Source organism: Gallus gallus, chromosome 3 (genome assembly GCF_016699485.2).
Source record: "Gallus gallus isolate bGalGal1 chromosome 3, bGalGal1.mat.broiler.GRCg7b, whole genome shotgun sequence".
NCBI classification, from domain to species: domain Eukaryota; kingdom Metazoa; phylum Chordata; class Aves; order Galliformes; family Phasianidae; genus Gallus; species Gallus gallus.
In genome coordinates this window covers 35,803,973-35,819,963 of record NC_052534.1, presented here as the reverse complement: position 1 = coordinate 35,819,963, position 15,991 = coordinate 35,803,973, and the positions used below count along the sequence as shown (strand labels likewise).

The following is a 15,991-nucleotide window of genomic DNA, read 5'->3' as shown; positions in this document are numbered from 1 at the left end:
GTTGCCCACACATATCCTCACAGTTTCCTTTTCCTTGCCCTTTATTTTGTGAAGACTGCAGGAAAAGCTTTCAAAGACAACACTCCAGTGATTGTTTTGGAAAAGAAAGACATCAGTAGTTCACTTGCTCACCACAGTCCTCCCAGTTGGAATTCTCTTCCTGTTTACAGACCAGTCATACCCTTAGTGAGCAGAGTTCCTCACCTCATGTAACAGCTTCACAGCAGTCAGGTACGAGGGCACCCCATGGGCAGGAGTGGGAGACTTTACACATCAAACTGTGCCTGCGGAAAATGGATCTGTAGCTTTTGTTCTTTACCTCTACCTCATGTCAGCTCACAGCGTTCCTAAACCACCTTCTGCTGTAGCTGTTAACATAAAGACAATCTCCCCAGGCTTTCTTGGGGACAAAGACTATTTAGTAAAAAAATAGATTTTGCTGGATCATTTTGCATGGTTCAGTTTACCTTTTGGTACCAATATCATGTTTAAATGGTTCATATATTAGTTAAGAACAGTTGAGTCATTACTCCATCAGATTTTGGTTTCATCTGATCTGTTAGTTTCCATTCCAATACCCATATCTTTAGTATAATTCTGTCAAAATACCATTTTCTGAACATCAAAGCTTCAAAAGTTTTAAACTGCTATTGCCACTGACCTATATCCAATAGAAGAAACATATTTTTACTGCAGAGGAAAATGAATTTTTCATGCTTCTCATATATTATCTTTATTAAACATTCTGACAGATATGCATCCATTCATTATATGAATAACCTATGGCTTAGTCTGCAAATGCTGGCTGAAAGTTCACAAGAGCAGGCTTTTCTGTGAACTTTCTGTATTCATATCACCAGTCTGCGCAATGCTTGAGACTAATGCCTGCTTAGCAGTATTTTGAACTGCACCCCCATGGCTATACCAGGGAAGCTGGGTGTTCTACATCTGAGTATTTCATAATCTCCGAGCAGCTTGATTGGAGCTTGATTTTCTTCTGAAATAGTGCAGGTGGTTCTGAGGAGAACACATAATGACAGTTATCTCCTACTCACATCCTTAGTGGCTAACATACGAAGCTCCACTACTGCTCAGTGCTAACAGAGCTTTCAGGTAAGCAGAGCTTATGGAAGCATTTTGTAGTCACTAGAAAAAAAGTGTTCTTTGTGCGTGCTGTAGTTCAGAGCTGTAAGGTCTTTATGAATGGTTACTCTCAAAGCGCTACAGAAGTTCCCGTGTTCAAGGTGGTTCCTGGCTCCTCGGAAAAATGAATGTGGGGTTCCAGCCTGGGAGGAGAGAAATAAGTGAAAAAGGAGCATCCTTGACCTAGGCAGGAGAGGTCTGCCTAGTGCAGCTCTGCAGCAGTCACCAGTCAGCACTACGCTGGGTCAGAGGAAGGAACAAAGGTGAGCACTGACCCCAGTAAACACAATGAGCACCACTGAATGCAAAGTCTCAACCAGAGTAACAGCTCCTCCAGCCTTATTTGTCAGAGGAAAGATTTTCAGATTACAAAACTAGGAGTCACCATGTGGTCACATAATCACATAACTTAGGACACAGAACATCCTTGAATGAGATCCAATTTAAACTTCAGTACATCTTTTAGATTAAAAAAGCAACAACAACATCTATTCTCAATTCAAAAATTATGAATGAAAGAAAAGCCACAATATCCTATTGCTGTCCATGCCAGTAGATGCATATATTACTGGTGTAGCTGCTTCCTCCTGTAAAATTGTCCAACTCTTGCCACCAAATCATTTTTATATCTTTATTTGCTAGATGGGAAGAGCATTAGTCCTGAAGTAAACACTTACCATCCATGATTGGTCACTCTTTAACCTTTGAGCTCAGAGGACTGGGTACCCAAAGCTTCTACTAGAAGGTGCTTTCCAGTCGTTTAGTTGCTCTAAGAGCTGTTGTCTTTCAGAAGGACTTTAGGAGTGCCTGAAGCAAAGGGGATGCTTCAGAGCTTAACAAACGTATCAACAAAACAAGACTTCCCTGTCAAAAATTCATATCCCAAGGAATCACAGCAGTTTTGGACCAGCTTTTCTCCTTTGAGTTTGTGTTCAGCTGATGATCTGGACATGAGTCTACACATCCTGTTTAAAGTTCTCGTGGAGAGTGCTCCTGTCAGCAGGCAAAGCCTATACTCTGTGTTCCTCTATGTCCAATTTCATCTTTGTCAGCAGTAGAAATGACTATTGTTCATTCAGCTGCCATCAAATGACCAAGCACTTCACATTTTCTCTGCTTGAGATCCTTTAATCGTCATTATGTATGATAACCCTAATCTTTGTAATATTTGCCAGTGTTTAAAGTGACAGTTTTATTCTCTTGCCAGTCCTCAGTAATTAGTAATAGTAAAGTAGCACCATTTTTTTGCAGGATAGTACCAGACATAAAGCTGTTCCCTGCTGAACTGTTCCACTGCAGAAACATTAGTTTGTAACACCATTATTGTGTGTAGCTTCATTTCCCTGAAGTCACAAGTTATTATTCACTTAACGTCTAAGATATTGCACAGAGTTAACTGCACTGCATTTTCACCTCAGAGATATCTCTCTCTAGTGATGCAAGGAAGCTTGGCAAATAGAAATCACTTTCTCTATTTCTGTTGTGCTTTTCAGCCGAGATGACATGACAAGGCCATTTATTAATTAATCAGCTTCATTTACTAATTGAAATAATATATCCTCCATGTACTATCTGAAATAATAGATTATACAGAGGTAAAGTTAAAGCCATGACAAAAATAAAAGTTTCATGAGGACTAAATGACAGAACATGAAGAGGACCCTTGGAGAACATTGGAAACAACTCTCTGGTGCCTTGTTTTACTCATGAAGGTAGATGTCTGAAAATGGTTCCTACTCAGTCTTTCCAGGCTAGCCAACAGTATCTTGGGCTGCATCAAAACAGGGATGGCCAGCAGGAACAGGGAGGTGATTGTCCCCCTCTACTCTGCCCTCATAAGGCCCCATCTGGAGTACGGTATCCAAGCCTGGAGCCCCCAGCACAGGAGGGATGCAGAGCTGTTGGAGTGGGTCCAGAGTAGGGCAACAAAGATGATCAGAGGGCTGGAGCACCCCTCCTGTAAGGAAAGGTTGAGGGAGTTGAGCTTGTTTAGCTTGGAGAAAGAGGAGTTTCCAGGGACACCACATTGTGTACATCCAGTACTTGAAGAGAACTCACAAGGAGGAGGGGGATCAACTTTTTACATGATTTGATAGTGACAGGACAAGGAGGAATGGCTTTAAACTAAAAGAGGGTAGAATTAGGTCAGATGTTAAGAGGAAATTATTTACTCAGAGGATGGCGAGGCCGTGGCACTACTGCCCAGAGAAGCTGTGGGTGCCCCATCCCTGGAGGCACTTCAGGTCAGGTTGGATGGGGCCCTGGGCAGCCAAGCTGGTGAGGGACAGCCCTGCCCATGGAAGGGGGCTGGAACTGAGTAATCTTTAAGGTCCCATCCAACCCAAACCATTCTGTGATAAAGTTCTATGGTTGACCCTATGCATCAGCTCTCTTTTTTCCTTTTTCACATGCTGGTGTCTCTTGACGTGTCAGATAGGACTCCATCAAACAATTCTCATCAGGCTGCCAAAAAGCCACATGTATCATGTAAAAAAAAAAAAAATCTCATGGCTCTTCTGACACGTGAATTTCTGCAGAAATAACCAGCTACAAATAACCTGGGTTACATATTTTCCATGATTCATGCTGCAGATTCTGCCATAGACTGAGGAGCTGTTGCACAGAATCTATCCTTCACACGAAAAAATGTTACCAGCCCGTATGATGGTGAGGGAAGCCTTCCAAAACAGGAACTGAACATGAATCAGGTCAGGATGACTCAGATTGTTTTTGTGATTCTGCAGAGAGACAATCTGAGATAATAGCTGGGTTGTGTGAACTATTGCTATAATTTATTGCCGTAAAAATTCAAAATACAACGACTTACATTCACATTACTGTTGTGAGTTAGATTTTTACTTCTACTATGCATTCCTGGATCCTTTCTGTGAATAGATGCATGGAATATATTTATAAAAGTCTTCTGTATAGTTCTTAGGCAAAATGTGAAGTTTCACCCTAACAAACACAGCAGCATCCTTTTAGTGGGTTGAGGAAGTACATTTTGCTATGAAGACAGTACTGTCACAGCAGTTACAGAGGTAGGTAGCAAGACTGAAGACACTGAAGAATTCATAATACAATTATTACGTGTTGAAGCCGGGAGCTTATGATAGAAAAACATTTCCTTTCCAAATGGTGAAAAAAAAAAATCACTGGAAAAGAGAAGGCCAAGCCTTTGGTTAAATATCTAAATTAGATTTCTGCTGCTTTTAATATGAGAAAAGAAATAAACCCAGGCAATTTCTATTCCACAGAATAAAATTACCACCTGGTTGCTGCAGCCAGTGTAGCGTAGGCAGCACAAAGTACAGTACAAGGACATCTATGATTTTTGTGTGCTGTACAGGCAGGTTAAGTAATTGATTTTAATTTAAATAACCAGATCTTATGACTAAAGGTGCGAAAAATTCTTCTTTAGTGCTGTACTCCATCTTTGCCAGAAAGCTGTTCTCAATCAAAACTATATTTATCCATTATTTACCAGTTTAGTCAACTGAGGACAAGCTGTACTGAAAATATTTTTTTAAATCAGCCAGCCAGGCAGCAATAGGAATAAGGAAAGGAAAGAAAGAAACAAAAACAAAACAAAGACAAAACACATCTAGAATTCCAGGGAAAGCCTTTCTGTTGACTTTACTAGGGTTTGGCTGAGAACTGAAGTCAGCAGATGAGACTGATGGTTATTAAAATACACAAGAGAGACTAGAGACTTCAAATAAAGAGGAGGGAGAGGGAAGGAAGAAGTCTGCAAGGTAAAGAGAAAACTGCAAACAAGTAAAAGAAAAATGGGAAAGCAAATCAAAAGATATGCAAACACTGACAAAAATGGATAGACGTGGGGGGTTTTTGTAGATTTTCCTGAGTGGGTGCTGGAGTCACAGGGTAGGCTTATTACGGCCAGGAAATTAGAACAGCTGCAAAACTCAGAGAAAGACTATTCACATATGAGATGTTGGGAATATCCCATTTAGGTAGTACTATCAGGAAAGATCTATCTTTTCGTTGTAAATTATAATTAGTTTGGAAATGACTGGGGAGTTTTTGTTACGAAAGTTATACTTGGGGTCCTCCCACTGTGAGAATATTTTAATTTGCACTTCCTACCCTGACAAAATGATTTTAGTAGTGCAATGGATAGTGCAAAGTAGTATGAGCGTAAAAAATATATATTAATGATGACAATGAAATGACAAACTCTGGTCAGGTAAATGCACCTGCAGGAAGCCTTACACTAAGGAAGAACAGAGTCTGAGTTTTAGTAAGAAAAATTCGCAACAGGTTAAGAAATGTGACTGTAATTCTATGACTAGCAAATACTTCAAAAATGAGCCCATGTTGGAAGAGTGAACATGAAAGGCATATTTTGCCTTTTTAATCCGTAACAGAGACAGACACATCTTCTGAAGAACAAAATGCAATTCTTTCTAAACTATGGAGTCTTGACTGGAGAGCAAACACATGATCGGAACCACACCAAGCCTGGGGATGGAAAAACCAACTTGCTGGGAGTGCACCTTTGCCCAAATGATACTTAATGAACCAATGAGTCTTACAGACCTATGTGTTTGTGCTCAGTGAATGTTGATGTTTGTCACAATGGCAGAGAAACCCTGGATCTTTCTTCTGTTTTTTGTTTTGTTTTTTTTTTTTAAGAAAGAAAAAAAAATAAACTGGAAGAGCTCCTTTTTCTTCAGTAAAAACTTAAAAATAGGTAGATAGCATAGGTAGCAGATCAACAGATGGGTAGTGGATGGAAGCTGCTTGTTTTTTTTTTCTCCTATGCTTTTCTGGTTGGTAAGACTTTAATTTTCTTACCACGTTTCTGATTCAGCTTCCAGTGTAGTGAATGATTTCCATTTTTATTTTGTCAAACTTAGGTAATTACGGCTTTCTCTGTGGGCATGGGGAAGGACCTGGTAGTCTTTACAACCACATTATAAATGATGGATGCTCATGATTTTGATATTCCAACTAGATGAACATAGGCTGCCAAACTTCACATTAAAAGACATTTTTACCCTTGTCTTACAGCCATGAATTGGGACAGAGATGATCCATCACCATAAACATCTTCTGCATAGCCCAAGTCATGACCAACACCTTCTTTCAGCGCATCAGGATATTGTATCCTTGTGAGCTGTAGCACCTCCTCACCTTTGGGTCCATGGATGCTCTGTAGACTCTTTGCCTCTGTTGTGGAATGCTGCCTCCAAGCCCACCACACCACTTCCAACACAGTTATCTGGCTTGGGCTTCTGCTCTCTGCAGATGAGCACCATGATCTGATGTCCCAGGTGAGAAGGACATTGCTCTTTTCAATTTCTATGTAGGTACAACGTGATTCTTAGTACAAAGTCAAAGAATAATCTTGCCAGTTCTGCAAATCCTTGGAGAAGGCAGTAAGGAGAGCCTGACTGACAAAATCCACCTCTGATGAGAGACAAACTGTCACAAAATTGTTTCATTTCCTAGCATGCATCTCAGTTTGCTAGCTTGCTTCATCAGTAGCTCCCAAGTGGTAAAAGATGGCATAGGATTGCACAAAAAGTTATGTAAAGCCTTGCTAGGAAGGAAAAAGAGTATTTGGCAGCAGTCTCCCACATAGTAATGCTTCTAAAACATCAGCTCTGTCACTAAATGGCCTGCAGGAATCATAGGAGCTTCCAAAAATCCAGCATCTCCCTGGAAGTGATCAGATCTTCCTTCCTCCATCATCAGCTGACAGGTTTTGAGCCAGCACAAATTAGTAGTTATAGTAGTATTAGTGCTAGGGCCGTTGCATCATCTAGATGGGAAAAGGCTTCAAGATAATCAAGTTTAAGCATCAAGCTGACCTTCCTAAAACCATCACTCAATCATGCCTGTTACTAGGAGCAGCAGTAGCAGTGATAGCGGCAATACTGCTACTAATGATTGCTCTGTGAGTGCTCATCACAGGAGGCTTTGAAGACCAGTTTTCTAGCAGCGCTGTGCCAGTCATGCACACAGCGGGCAGCAGCAGAGCACATCTGTTTCAAAGAACGCGCTGTCTGCAGCAGGTACTCCCATGCTCATGTACACAAAGGCACCAGCAGACTTGCTGTAGGACACTGTACAGTGAGAGATCCATTCCTACCGTGGTGAAGGACAGCACTGTGCTGCCCATGCCGTAAAAGTAAGCCACATGCAGCCTGCATCCTGCTGCTCTGTACATGCAGCACCACGCGGCTACACTCATTCACCAGCACAACCATCAGCCCTCCCTCTCCCTGGGAAGCCAGCACCGCTCCAAGCTGTGTGAAAGTCACAACCAGACCCCTTGTTTTTTGTTTCTGTGCCTGCCCAGCTGCATCACTGGACTCTCAGCTTTACCAAACGACACAGACAGGAGTGAAGTCTCCGGGTACTCTGGAAGCGTCCTCCTGCTTGCTGCCCCACCTCAGAACGTGACCCCCCACTTCGAGTGCAGCCCTTCAAGTTATCCTTCATTTGTTTGTTGGTGTGTTCCCTCAGATCTGCAGATCGCTTTGATTATTTGCACATCTGGAAGTTGTCACACGCTTTTTCTGACTGTGACCATCTGAAATATTATCCGGCAGGACTTGAGGGAAACACAGTAAGGAAACAAAAACGTCCTGCTCAGAACAACATGTGGCAGAAATTACTAAATGACACCATCCCAAAGGGGAGTGCCATACATCCAAGCAAAGATAAACTTCTCTCCATTCCCTGAAGCCAGGACAGTTGCTTTACATAGCATCCGGTCCAGACATAAAAACAAATATTACATATAAGTACTTAATATATTTCTTTCATTAAGCATCACGTAATGAAAGTTATCTGTCTGTTACAAGAGCTGGGGTGGAACAAAGCCATTCCTTCCATCCCATAAGTTTCAGAGGGGAAGACCATCTTCCCACTACATGATTTTCTATAGAAAAGCCTCCCTCAAACACAGTTCAGAGGACACCGGAGTGTACGGCCGGTTGATCCCACGCAGCCCCCGGGGGTAAAGCTGCAATTCTACGTGCAAAAAAAAACCAACATAAGATGGAGATGGCTGAAATAACAGAGGCTGTTTCTCAGCAATCCCAACACACAGACGGCGTGGGGAAGAGGGCAAAGGCAGCCTGAGATCGGTACCCGAGAAGCCCGTGTATTAGCACGCACGCCTTTCCCCGAGGCCCCGCTGCGGCCCCGAGGCTCCGGGTGGCGACGCCGTTTCTCGCCACAGCGCCACCTCGCGGTGAGCGCCACCGCCTGCGGGGCCGCGCGCCCCCGCGAGATGTCAGCAGCCGCCCAGGCCAGGGCGGGGAGAGACAGGGCCGCTCCCGGCAGCGCCGTAGCGAGAGAGGGCTCGGTGAAATGAAAGGGGCTTTCTGTGTTTTCTTTCCGTCAGCAGCAGTGCTCAGCAAGGCTTAACCAGAAGGAAAGTCCAAACGGAAAGAAAGGGAAAACGACCGCTTCAGAACAATTGGGGAAGGGGAGGAAGGAAATAACAACAGAAGAATCAAGCAAGCAAGCAAACCGAAAACAAACCAGCCCCCGTTCCTCCTCCCCCGAAAGAAAAAAAAAGAAGCCAAAACAAACACCCCCTCCCTTTTGCAGCACCAAACTGTTTGCTTTACTATGGTAAAGAAAATTGCTTTGACTGACGCTGCATCCTCTGGTTTTGATTTTATGCTCTATTTAGATTTCTTAGATGACAGACTGTAATGGATAGCAAAAATGTTCCATCCAATGCACGTACAAAACTTGTATTTTAAACTATTACGCAATTCCAAGTGAGTGCTACTGCTCTGATTATACTTTCCTCCTCAGCAGAATTAAAATCTTGGCCATACTGTGGCAGATGGGTGCTGATACACTGACTGTGCTGGTGCTGCCACGTCAGTACCAATAAACAGAGTGCTGCAGAGCCCAGGGGAGAGCTGCTATGAGAAGCCAGCACCGCGTGGCACTGAGGACGGGTGCTGAGTGCTGCAGGCAGCGTTTCTCCCACCGAGTAGGAACTTGCAGGTGGCCACAGGACCGCAGGGCCTCAGCAACGAGGGGCACAGAGCTCCGTCCTGGCACAGGTGCTGTCAGAGCTAAGAAACGGACACAATGGCAACTTTATAAGTCTTCGCCACACCAGGAACATAGCTGTTTTTCTTCTTCCTTCTTTTCTTTTACACAATGCAAACTTTCTTTAGATGCAAAGTAAACACAGTGGGCTCAGCGTGGTTTGAAGAGCACGCAGGGCAAGCTCCTCTGGTGTCTGACCTCAGCCTTTTATTTCTCTGTGTTGAGCAGTGTGTGTGTTCCGCATCTCCCTCTCCTCTGCTGCTTCCCCCAGAGCTTTACTGGGACACACGGAGCGGGGGCAGCAGCCACCCACAGCCACTCACAGGAGGCAGAAGTTGGTGGCTGTAACACAGGCACCAGTGCTTCTATTGCAGAGGTTATTTCTGTGCTCTGTTCATTCCTCCTTTCTTGTTCTATTCGTTCCTCCGGGTCTCTTGGCTTCCAAACCCTTCGTTTTTCTTTTCTAGGGCTCATGAAAAGACACAGTGATCAAAGCCGCTCTGCCCCATCTGTGCCATTGGTGGAAAGAGACTTCAAAGGCTTTCAAGAGACACGTGTGCACACCCCACAAAGGAGGTGGGGTGGGCAGGAGAGAGAGGAGTCATCAGAAACATCTTTCAGAAGTAAAAAGAAAAAATAAAGCCCCAAAAACACACCTTAATTGCATCAAAGAGGCGACACAGCTGACATCCAGGTAGCAAGCGTGATGGTACCCACTGAGCAAAAGTTGATTGCACTTTAAGTCAGTCCTGGCAGGTTTCACATCCCCAATTGCAGTGTAAGTCTGCTGGGAAGTTGGGGCAGGAGGAGGCAGTGGAAGATGCCACCAGAGGCACTGGGAGATCAGCAGCTACTCAGCTCTCCTTGTAGACAGGAACCCCAAAGTGCAGTTTTAATGTGGCACTAAGGTCAGAGTAGATAGTAGGGGTCATTTAGTTTGTCATTAGTTCAGCTCTGACCAACAGATATTTTAGAAATAATCAGAAAAAAAATTTAAAAAACCCAACTTTTTCCTCCAAGTAAGATGCTTAAGTGTTAATAGTAGACAAATACAAAAACAAAACAAAAAAAAAAACAGATCATAGCAGTCTGTATGACAAGAATTGCACTGTGAAGAAGCTTGTTGGAACAAAATGAAAGTCTGACAGTATGCGGTCCCAATACAGGCAAAAAAAAAAAAAAAAAAACCATAAAAATCAAAACCCCTCCTGCCCACACATGCACCAAGTAGGAGCACAGCTGCAGTGACTGCCCCATGTCTGGGTTTTGGAACAGAGACAGGAAAGGATAAGGAAAAAAATAAGGGACTCAAGAGAGCAGATCTAGCCAGAGACCCAGCAAGGCTAGTGAAGTGATTCAGGTGGGGTGAAAGAAGAAAAGGACCAACCTAAACTGCCTTAACAATTACAAATACATCCCTAAAACTGGCTTTCTAGAAACCAGTTTCATCATTAAGTAAACATTATCTGCCTAATTACCTTCACTGTATATTCAACAGTTGACTGATAGTGTCACCTTTTAAAACACCAGAACATTTTTTAAAAAGGCTATCTATTGATGAAATTGGAGACTTACATTTCTTCCTTCAGAAAGCTGCCTGTACAATATGGGCTTCCATATACCAGTTCATTAGTTTCACTGATACTACCTCCCAAACCAGCATGGATCAATATTTAAAAACACTTGCTAATCTTGAGCTTTAAGCTCCCTTTCTGTCTCCCACAGACACTTTCCTTGTTAAGAGACCCAGGTGTTCTGCATCACCCGGGGGACCCTCCCACCTCTCTCTTGGTTGGAGGGAAATCCAAGCTCCCAATTACTCTGAATCACAAATGCCTGCAGCAACCAACCTCTGCACCTCCACCCCATCCAAAGTAACACAACTGGACTTCCTTTTGTCTATACCTGGCCAATGCACGTGAGCTAAGGAATATCCAGCTCCCTCCTACCTCCTTTCAGGTCTACATCAGGGCTTGCCCGTCAGGCCTCCCCAGGACAATACCCCAGGCCCTTCCTCCACCCACACCTGTTATCTACTTGGGCCCTGTAGGCACACATCTTCCCTACTTCAGTTATATATGTCATTTATATACTGTTTACCTATGTTAACCAATTTTAACTGGGAGAGAAAGACAAGGCCAGGCGGTCCACAGCTCCATTACTGTTTCGGTGGAATCATGCTCAATATAAGAGTCCCAGTGAGGTGTGGGTTCCTGCCTTTATGGAGAGATCTGGAGGGCATTTTCAGCAAAGAAGGTGTCATCACTAACAGTCATCCTCTAATGCGGGGAGTTTGGGGCAGCACTGGCTGGAGGAAGAGTGGAGAGATGGTGGGAACAGGATGGGAAAGGAAGGTCCTGCAAGATCCGGTCATGGTCAGAGGCATGGTGTGAATCAGTCCTGGCCCCATTTGCTGACCAGCCTTTTCTTTAATGTTTTCTCCTTATTTTCTTACAATTTCTTTAAAGTCCAAGACACACAAACAGAGGAGGGAAATGCAAAGAGCATTTATGGTCACTGTGAAGGAAAAGAACCATAAGAGACTGAGTATTCTAAAAAAGGTGTTATCTGGGGGGAGGGGAAGAGAAGAAAGAGAATCTAAAAGAACAGATGAGCCATATAAAGAACAGCACATAAAAATAGATGAACTCAAAGAAATGTCATAGACTTCAGATTATGCATTCAATAAAAAGGTGGAAAAGCAAGTTATATTAAAAATGCAATTGCTGTGCATCTTTCAAAAAGGAAAGGTGGAAAGGAGTAAAGAGGTGGGTAGAAAAGTTACATGAATAATGAAAATCATTCACGTGATGTAGCAAAAGTAGCAGCCAAAAGGTTAACAGCATTTGTTTTGAAAAGGTGACGTCTATGATAAACCTAATGTGAAATTTCAAAATCAATTAAAAAGTAAAAAGAAAGAGACAAGGTGAATGCATCAGAATATATTTTGTGAGCAGAGAATATGTGTAATAAAATTTGTGCAAATGCCACTAACAAGGTAACATTTACAATTGCGTCTGAATATTATTTGATATTTACTATTCATGTTTACCCTTGTAAATAATTTTTTGTAAATAATTTTTGCAGGTTCTCAGAGTCTATTGTCATGGCAATTTCTCTGAATAATCTGCATATGCAGAACCCTTATGTCAAATACTGATGAAGACAGTCACTATCATTCAAGTTTTAGCATTAAAAAGTTTGAACAGTGGATTCCTCACTCCCACTCATACAAATAAATGGCAGCAGGAAAAAGGAATACAAGTATTTTACAGGTAAAATTAAAAAAAAAAAAAAAAAAAAAAAAGTGACCTTGGTAAAAGAGAAGTACAGTCTGAAAAACTGGGATGCTACTCAATGGACAGCTGAAGACACCTCACTGACCCAGGAATAATGCACTACACATCAATGGGAACAACACCTACGTGTTACCACAGAGGACTTGGAAATCACAGCGCCTCATAAGCTGACACAGTTCAGCAGTGACCACCTATTGGAACAGGGGCAAGCTCTGCTACTGTGTGTATAGGCAGACACATAGCTGGCACAACACGAACAGCGGATCTCCTCCTTAGAGCCAGGGCAGGAGCACCACCTGGTGCTGTCCTCCATAAAAGATCCCTAACATCTCCAGGAGGTGGAGTCAACCCACATCAGTAAGGAATTATCTCTTTGGAAACACTGCAAGGGGCTGCAGCATCACAGTGGCCATTTATACATTTGAGCAATAACGGAGGGGACATTTTATTATAGTCAATGTAGCAGCCTCATCAAAAACTAAAGGGATAAACTGAAGCAAAGAAGATGGTACTGGGCTTCTTCAGCGTATCTTCAACTCAGAGGAGACAAAAGCATTAATCTGTTCAGCCTGGTCAGATCAAAAGGCAGATCAGAACGATTTAGCAACACACTTAAATGAATTATGGACATAGAACATGTTCAAATAAACTGTTGGCAATTTCCCTTGAACATCTTGGGATTAAAACCTTATTTTAGAAAGGTCCCTGTAGCTATTAAATTCCCTTTAGCAAAACTTCTATGTTTTATGCACTTAAGTTAGTAAGTTCAGTGGTATTGGTTCTATGCATGACATCTCTAGCTAGAAACGAAATTAAAAATATGGTAATTTTTAAGTCTAAATTCAAACAGCTGCTAATAACTTGGCATAAAGATAAATAAATGGAAGAGTCACAAAAAATCACTGACGATTCCCAACTGTTACTTAAATAAAACAGCCTTCTCTCACTTCAGTCATCTGCTTTGGCTTTCATTCATATTTTTAATAAGTAAATATCCTAAATGCATTCCTGCAGTTCTCATTTTCTGGAACTGTTTTTTGCTCTCCTGTTTGTTATTTGTTGGAGGACTACCTGGCATTTATGCCTTACGATTTCAAATAATATTAGGGGTGCAGTTTGAACAAAGCAATTCCGTATACTTGGTACTAAGAGCTTTCTTTCAGAAGAAAAACATCTGAAGGAGCAGCCGCAGCTGATGCTGTTGGATGGTTTCTGCTGGCAGCCCTGCCTGGCGCTGGCGTCTCACCAGTGGCATGCTGCCTCTCCAGCACCCAACAGCTCTGTGCATGAGTTCCCCTCCCTCATCAGTTCCGTTCTGGTCACCGCAATTAATTTTCATTTCTTTCTTTTGTCTTCACTTTCAGCTCATTAATTTTTGGCCAGTCTCCATGGCTCTTTCAGCTCAGCATTTTGCTCCTTCTCCCTTCCCTCTTAAAGGCCTCTGTCCTTCCCTTTTTTGGTCTCGTAGGTTCGGCGAGCAGCTTTTAATGGCATCTTACACAACATCTGACAACTGTTCTGCTGTTCTCAGGTCAAGTGGTTCCTTTAAAGAAAAGCAGGATGCTTCCAGCCTCCTGGGAGGTGCCAGGAGGTGAGTGCCAGGAGGTGCTGACTGATGACTCTCCCTGGGAGGCAAAGAGCACAGCCCCTTCCCATTGGGCTTCTCCCTTGGTCCTTATTTTTCCTCAGCAGATTTGTGACCTCACTGGACTTCCTAATGGATACACCACTGTGTAACCGAAGCTATACTTAACTGCTTGGTGGTTGCCACAATAAGAACAAATAAGCCTTACCCTGGGTTAATCCTAATTTATGGGAGTGGATTTTCATAATGTTTGGAAAACAACAACTGTCTTTTCTCAGTGGGGAAGTAAAAGGATACTGTGCCTACAAGGAGTTTCCATTCCCACTGTGGCAGCACTGACGGATGACAGTGATCAGTGGAGGGACAAAGAGATCTCAAATAAACCCTTCAAAAATCAACTGGCTGCAGAGCAGGTTTTGTTTGGTTTTCTTTTTCAGCCGAATTAACTCACAGGTAATGGTGGAGTTGCATCACTTGTAACACAGGCTCACGTGAAACCTTGATAGAGCTCCCTGACCACTTTAAAATCCTTACATGCATACTCCTCCAATGCATACCTTTACCATATAGCCATTGTGTTAATTCCTGTGCAAATACAGGAAGAGACTGCCATTCAATATAAGCTTCATACTTACTGAGGCAAAAGAACTAGAATGAAGTGGGCCGAGGGATACAAATAATCCACGTATTTTTATTGTCCGGACAATGCTGCAAAATGCTTTGAGAAGAAATAATCATCATAATTTCCTTAGGGTAAAGTTGTATGAAATATTTAATGTATGAATCTGAAATGTTAGTTATTTGATGGGAGTGATTCTTCAAAGCAGACATTGGTACCTAATTAGTTAAATCCTAAGGAAAAGCAGGCAGTATACCAGCTGATGCAATCGGTGGCAGCAGGAGTTGAGAAATAAATATCTCCATTTGGCACTGAGAAGTGAAACAGAGCTCAAATTTCTGTGGATATCCTGGCCCCAAGTTCATGCCTCAAAGCTCTCATTTCTGCAGTAAAGGAAAATTAAATCTCAGAGTTTAAGATCTGGGGTTCAGTGTGACTATTTATTAGAATTCATCTAGCCTCCCTAGACTGTGAATATTTTGACTTGACCTAGATGGAGCTCTTGATAAAATCAAGCTCTCATGGGCATTACCAGTGTTCTGTGATAAAACTCAGTTCGGAAGCATTGTGCTGACAGAAACTGCAACACTTTAACGCAGTGATTATTATCCTAGTTAGAAACCAGAAACACCGCAGCATGTGAAAACAAAGAACAACAACAAAAAACAATTCCCTTCCCTTCTCCCAAATCTCAACCAAGGAAAAACCAGGGGAGCAGCCACTCACGGTGATGAACAATGTGTTTGTTCCTGGGTTTATTCAGACTGCTTCTCTGGGGATGCTGCAGTCAGGGTTACGGCAGCTCAGCTCCCTTCTGCCCACCGCAGCCCTGTCCCAGCGGCAGTAACGCAAGTAGGCATCTGGTGCTGACTGAGATGACTCCAGCACTAATCTATTCAAATGTACTGCTGGATTGTGTCTACGGCCAGCTTGCTTTGTGTCAGGAATGGGGGGGCGGGGGGAAAGATGACATTTTTAGGTTTAGTAGTCCCTCTGGAACAAGATCTCTGTTTATCAATATCACACAAAAGTGAGTACAACAGATGGTACCGGCTCTGGCTGTCCTGAGCCAGTCCTGTGCATGGCTACAAAAGCTCCTTCAGTATGTTTGTCCTACACACCATATAATGCCCCGGAGCTATTTGCCATAGTTCATGCCACTGCTTTTCTACTCAGAGATTCTGCCACTATCTTTACATCATCTATTAGGCAAAAGTGCTGCTTCTCTTCTGCAAGCAGAGATAGTATGGCCCTAACTCTGTTTAGCATCAGAAGGCTCTATATCCACTGTCTCAT

The 15,991-nt window shown here is 42.8% G+C and overlaps 1 protein-coding gene across 11 annotated transcripts in view; it reads right to left on the bottom strand.

The window, feature by feature from the left end:
* Positions 1–703: 703 nt before the first annotated feature.
* Positions 704–15,991, bottom strand: part of RGS7 (regulator of G protein signaling 7) — a 258,096-nt gene continuing 242,808 nt past the window's right edge. For all 11 annotated transcript variants that reach the window (XM_046938436.1, XM_046938438.1, XM_040696773.2 and 8 more), the window contains one exon: positions 704–1,286. In XM_046938436.1, the coding sequence (XP_046794392.1) occupies positions 1,125–1,286 (162 nt within the window). In that variant the 3' untranslated portion in view covers positions 704–1,124. The remainder of the gene's footprint in view (positions 1,287–15,991) is intronic.